The sequence below is a fragment of the Rhinolophus sinicus genome, chromosome 7, assembly GCF_057876585.1.
Source record: "Rhinolophus sinicus isolate RSI-liver-muscle chromosome 7, RSI-T2T, whole genome shotgun sequence".
NCBI lineage: Eukaryota > Metazoa > Chordata > Mammalia > Chiroptera > Rhinolophidae > Rhinolophus > Rhinolophus sinicus.
This window is the reverse complement of record NC_142507.1, coordinates 53,369,000-53,374,999: the sequence shown is the minus strand read 5'-3', so window position 1 is coordinate 53,374,999 and position 6,000 is coordinate 53,369,000. Positions and strand designations below refer to the sequence as shown.

Below are 6,000 nucleotides of genomic sequence, written 5' to 3'. Positions count from 1 at the left end.
GGCCCTCCCATCGGCAGCCCAGGACTGTGCTGTAAGTACAACACACACACACACACACACACACACACACGCACGCGTGTTCTCAGCGCCTGGATTAGGCGCTTTCTGACTGCAGCCCTCACAACCAGCCCTCTGTGTGCAGCGCCTTCTTCATGTTGAGGGAAGAGCGAGGAAAGCCGAGGTGGTCAATGACACACAGAGCCAGCTATGGCATTACAAAGGATTTAATGGAAGCAGAGCCGGGAACAGTCCCTTGACCCCCCACTCACTGTCCCGATGAGCTCTCAGCAGCTAGAAGACCAGCTCAGCCACTGAGACCTTCAGCCTTAGGCAGGGGCTCAGAGCCTTTCAGACTGAGAGTGAGGACCATCTTTTTTGAGGTTACAAAGAGGGAGGGGTTACGACTCAGGGTGACAGCATAAGTGGGACGAATAAACGGAGTGGGAGAGGGGCTTCAGCATCCAGTGGTCGGCTCCTCCAGGGTTTCGCTGTGGACACCATTACTTCTGCTTGGTCTGCTGAATTGGCGCTGGGATGACCGTTGAGGGACACGGCTCAGGGACCTTGGGGTGGCTGGGCTCCGGAACCTTGGTGTGACACGGCTCTGGAACCTTGGTGTGACACGGCTCCGGAACCTTGGTGGGACACGGCTCCGGAACCTTGGTGTGACACGGCTCTGGAACCTTGGTGGGACACGGCTCCGGAACCTTGGTGTGACACGGCTCTGGAACCTTGGGGTGGCATGGCTCTGGCACCTTGGTGTGACACGGCTCCTTGGTTTGGGGGACACATGGTTCCTGGGGAGGAGGCTGGGAGGGCTGTTTCACCTGCTGCTGCTGAAGCTGGGGGGGTGGGACGAAGGGCTGCTTCTGCTGGTGGGAACTCATGTTTCAGAAGAGGCTGGACCTAGAGACGGAGCAGATGGTTTAAACCAGGATTAACTAAGGAGAAAGCCACGTTCAATGCCAAATCGGGTTTCTTTCAGGCCCCTTTAGAAGAGTGACCCTCCTCTGTCCCTGTCTCCTTACACTTGAGAGCAAAATATGCTTCGATAATTTCTGGGCCCTTTCGAAAGGAGGAGCTTCAAGGCAAGTTGTTCGGTCCATTTCAGTAGGATTCGCTCCTTGGCTCCCTTTCTTCCCCAGACGTGTGCTATCCCTCATTGGCAAGTACCCAAGACCACCTATTCGGTCTTTGGGGAAGTGATATATCAGAAACGACTGCAGGCTACCCAGGCCTTGTACCGCACAGCACGCCGTCACTTCTAGGATCAGTCTCGTGTGTGATTCTAAGCGCCCACTTCTTCACTCACAGCCGCTGCTCACACAGCCCCCTGCAATGCTGTCCTTCCCAGCTCTGCTTGCCCAAATGCTCCTCCATCGTCACTCACGTCACAGACGTCATGTGCCGTCACTGGGAGCTCTCCCTGAGTGTGGCACTCCCACGGTGCCACAGCCCTGCCCTGCCCCCTCTCCCCACACCCATCACCCGCTACTTTGGGTTTCATCTATGTACATGCACTACCTTCCCTGCTGGGTTGTGAGTTTATGGAGGAACTTCCTAACGTTCCTAGCATAGTGCCTTAACTACAGTAAGGTCTCAGAAGAGGTCCATCGCATGAATTAAAATTTTTATAATAAGTAACATAACCAGAGAGGACAGTGGCACTTCTGAGAGTGCTCGGAAGTGAGTTCTAGTTGTAACCCTGCTTTGAACATACTGGGGGAACTTGCACAAATCTGTCCTCGTACTTGACCCCTATCCTATGTCTGGCCACTGAGGCAGCGGAAATGTAACCACCTCCTAAGTTCTCTTCAAACCCAAACTGTGCTTCACATGAAAACAGAGGCACCCCATATTCTCTCTCTCCAACTAACACCCTGCATCAGCCCGCTTACACATGGTGGCCTCTGTCCCGTTTCTAATCATGAAAAATAAGCGAGTTTCACATGGGTTCTCATCAGAGACTTACCTGGTTTGCAGAGAAGGACGGGTTTCGGGTCGTCCTGGTATGGTGTAGAGTCAACGGGCAGCTGGCTTTTTATAGGATACCTGAGCCCTACCTTAAGGAAATGGCCCTCTGTTGTCATTCCTTACTTGTCAAACATGAGTCACCCCCACTCCCCTCAATTACCAGTTGGCTCAGCTTTTGCGAGGAAAACCACCCACTTGATATTTTTGGCACTGGCTGCCTGACAGTGATGTCACCTGGGCTTAATTCCTGCTGCCACCATCCCCCTCAGACCCAAGTGTAGGGCTTGTGTTGGGGGAGGGGCGAGCCACAGCCTTTCTGGAGGATTTAATGAGTTAACCCTGGAGGCAGAGCGGAGTCCTTTGGTTGCCTTGCCACCTCCCTGCTCTCTTTCTCCTGGAGATGGTTATTCCTCATGTTCTGGGGGATAGAACACATTCGGGCACATGAACAGGTAGGAAAGGGGAGGGGAGCAGAGGAGCTGAGGTGGGCACGAGGTGTCTGCCTTACTAAGGTAGAAGCTAGAATCGTGGAATTAACTGAATGTAGGCTCCTTGACTGGGAGTCCAAGACCCGTAGAGCCATTTCCGCCATCTTTTCCCGAATTCCGCTGAACTGCACACATCCAGAATGACTTAATTATCACCCCCCACCCCACCCCTCCCTGACTGGTTGCGAATCTGGGTAAACCTGCTCTGCTTTCACCAGCCACACCTTCACCCCTCTCCTACTTAAGAGATTTTCAAGGGCTAATTCATCTTCTGGGATAACCTTTCTGTCCACTCCACCCAGCCTCCTGGCCATGGCCCTTTCCTCCTTCCCAACCCAACTGTAGACCAGCCCCACCTGAAAACCTGGAGTCTTTTCTTCACCCCAAGTCCACCCAGGGAGCCCTCCGTGATGACCCCTCCAACTCCAGTCCCAATACCCACGGCCCTTGCTGGCTGCAATGTTTCCCCCTCTTCCTGGCTCTGTGTCTCCCCGGGGGCTTTCTGCATGCCAGAGCTGTGCCTGTTAAAAACGACTGTATTCCCATGGCAATACTTGTTTCCTCACGTATGCAAGAAAGATTAACAAAGTCCTTAGTATTTGCCCATCACATCTCATTCTAGGAACTCTCCGAGCCTGGGAGCCACTTTCCCTCATTAGACCGGCAACTCCCTGGGACAAGAGACACGGCCTAGACACAGCCACGAGTGTAATGGGCCTCAGAGAACCCCAGTCTGTATTCCTCAAGTGAGGACTGGGAGGTTTGAGGCCAAGAGAGGTGAAATAACTCACCCCAGGTCAGTCAGCAAACCCCATGAGCAAAGGCTTTCTCCACAGAAACCGTGTTCTCCTTTGTGTTAACCTCTCCGCCCTCCTGTGCCCACAGAAGAAATTCAGCCCAGGCGGGAACATGATTCCCTCTCCAGGCCACTGTCTCCCTGAGAATAGGCCTTGGCCCCCTCCCCCCTTCTCTTTTCCCAGTCCCTGAAGATGGATAAACATTTAAATCTGGCTTCTTTGCTTAGGACAGGTAGAAAAGGAAGAACCTAGGCTGAGTGGCCCACTGGCTTCAAAGTCTTGCTATGTCCTCGTTGGCTGGGTGACCTTGAGCACGTCCCCTCACCTTTCTGCCCTCTGAGGTCCTCATCTTTAAAGTGGGAACTGTACATTGTACTTCACAGGATGGTTGTAAAGATGAAATGAAATGATGCTCCAAGCATTTTTAGGGTGAACAGGCTGAAAATGTTGTGCATAATGATTCTGGCTGATTTGCCTCGTTCTTTCCTCTCCTTCCCCTTGAAATCAGATGAAACGTCTTCCTGTTGTCTGTGCAGTTCCCTTTTTCTGGTGTGTGTGTGTGTGTGTGTGTGTGTGTGTGTGTGTACACGTGTGTACCCAAGGGCAGCGACCTTCCCAGCGGAGCCGCGAGCTTGGGCTTTGTGATGGCTTTACCCCCCTCTCTTTTCCCACTAAACTTTCAGGGGTCCGTGCTGGCCAGAAAATACCGTCAGTGATTGGATGGTGGCGATGACCGCAGAGTCCATGCTTTGTATGAGGTGGGGCACAGGGTGTGGCTAAAGTTGTTGGTGATCATGCCATGACCCGGGCATGCCCTAGATGGGGAAACCGAGGCAGAGTAATGTCAAGTGACTCTCCCAAGAGGTCACAAAGGTCAGATGTGTCAGGATACGGTCCCTTGACAGCTCTGCCACAGTGGTCCTCAGGACTAGTGGAGTGTGGGCGTTTTGTAAGCTGGAGGGCTACTCTGAGAAGGGATACTGGGGGCTGGCTAACTGGGACCTGATGTCACACAGCCGATCCGATCCATTGCCTATTTATGTCCGTTTGCGATAGAGGTTCCCTGGGCATGGATAGCAAAGACACAGGTAGACATATATTTTCAGTGTCCCCAGTGACCATGGGGACGTGGTGGGAGGCTGAGCCTCGACTCAAGTTCACAAGAGGTGACCCAGCTGTGGAGCCAGCAGGCGCTCCCCAAACCTTTAGGTGTGTGTTTGGGGGCAGGGGTGAGGAATGAGGAAGAGGAACTATCCACACACCTGGGTCTTAAGGGTGAGCTAGACATTTCCTGCGGAGACTCCAAAACTCCATCAGAGGTGGCTGTTCATAGTGGTTTGTCTCCTCTCCTGCTTGTTCAGCTGTGTCTGCTTTGTCCCTGACACACCTCCGAAAGCAAGTGCCACCAGAGTGCAAAGTGACCTCTGTAAATCACCCGTTTGGAAGCAAAGTCCTGGCTTCACACTCTGGCTCTGTTCCTTTACTGTCTGCGTGTGCGTGATACTGGAAAAGTATCTTACTAGTGATAGCTCCCATTTGCTTGGCACCTGCAAAGTCTTAGACTTTCTTCTGGGCGCTTGACACCAATCCTCACGATAGCAGTGCTGGGAACAGGTGGCCAAACCCCATTCTACAGATGTGGAAGTTGAGGCACAAAGAAGTTACCTGCCCATGTTTACATGGCCAATAAGTGGCAGGTCCAAGATGCAAGCCAGGTAAGATGGTTATTCTTACCTGTATGTTAGGACTGAGAATATTGGCTCCCGAGCTGTTACTAGATGCGATTCCATATGCAAAGTTACCACAGTGGACACATGACATCAATGCCTTTCTCCTCCTGAGGGTCCATCTGTTATTAGAGACTCACCTCCAGCGACTCAGAACATTCCATAATCGTCTTGGTTTGTGATGTAGACAGTCAGTCGTTTGTTTAACACATATTTGCTGAGTGACAGCCAAATGCCTGGTGTGAAGTGCCAGCCTTTATGCAGCACTCGGTGGGCTTCCAGGACCCAGGACCCACCAGGGAGGGGTGTTTCCCTGAGTGACCTACGCATGAGACTCTCTTGGGATACTTGCTAAAAATACAGCTGCGACCTCTCCATCCTAATGACCTAGAAGTAGCCAGGGGAGGCCACAGGACCTGAATTTCTAAAGTGTTCACCAGGTGGTTTTTATGATCAAACAAGTAGGAAAACACCAGATTCTAAACCGTGTGGCTTTTCTACCTTGACTGAGGTCGACGTTATCTAGTATCTTTTTAAAAAATATCCATATCTGGGCTCCGCTTTCGTTTTATTTCATCAGTTGATTTTTAAAAAGTCCTCAGATGTGATCAGGCTTGAAGATCATTGCTCTAAGAGAATATATTCACTCCTGGTCCCTGGATGTAGACAGACAGCTGGAAGGAGGTGCAGGTGGGAGGGACGAGGTGCAGGTGGGTGCTGAGGTGTCTGGGCACCTATTGATGTTGATGCGACTAGATGCTGAGGGATACAGGTGTTTGGCCTGAGGGTACTGGGAGATTTGGGAAGAAATTACGTCCCATCCAAGGAAGGCCAAGGACTTCCACACACCCTTGAACCCCACCTCCCCTCCAAGGAATCATCAAAAGACAAGCTCAGGCTGGGCAGGTGCTGAGCCAGTGGCCTGGAGCCAGGAGGAGGTCCTGGGTCACCTGCCTGGGCACCATCGCGTGAATAGTATGGAGAAGACTCCTTGTGTAGGTGTCAGGGAGGCAA

At 52.2% G+C, this 6,000-nt stretch overlaps 1 protein-coding gene across 1 annotated transcript; it reads right to left on the bottom strand.

Moving 5' to 3' along the window:
* Positions 1 to 214: 214 nt before the first annotated feature.
* On the bottom strand, positions 215 to 2,228 carry LOC109435385 (uncharacterized). The gene is made up of 2 exons (XM_019713226.3): positions 1,973 to 2,228; positions 215 to 906 (listed from the first exon to the last, which is right to left on the bottom strand). The coding sequence occupies exon 2, from the start codon at positions 885 to 887 to the stop codon at positions 501 to 503; it is 387 nt and encodes a 128-aa protein (XP_019568785.3). The 5' UTR covers positions 888 to 906; positions 1,973 to 2,228; the 3' UTR covers positions 215 to 500.
* Between the last annotated feature and the right edge of the window lie 3,772 nt (positions 2,229 to 6,000).

What these genes read in the sequence shown, in the direction of transcription:
- LOC109435385 (XM_019713226.3), bottom strand. Translation starts at nt 887, where the DNA reads ATGAGTTCCCACCAGCAGAAGCAGCCCTTCGTCCCACCCCCCCAGCTT.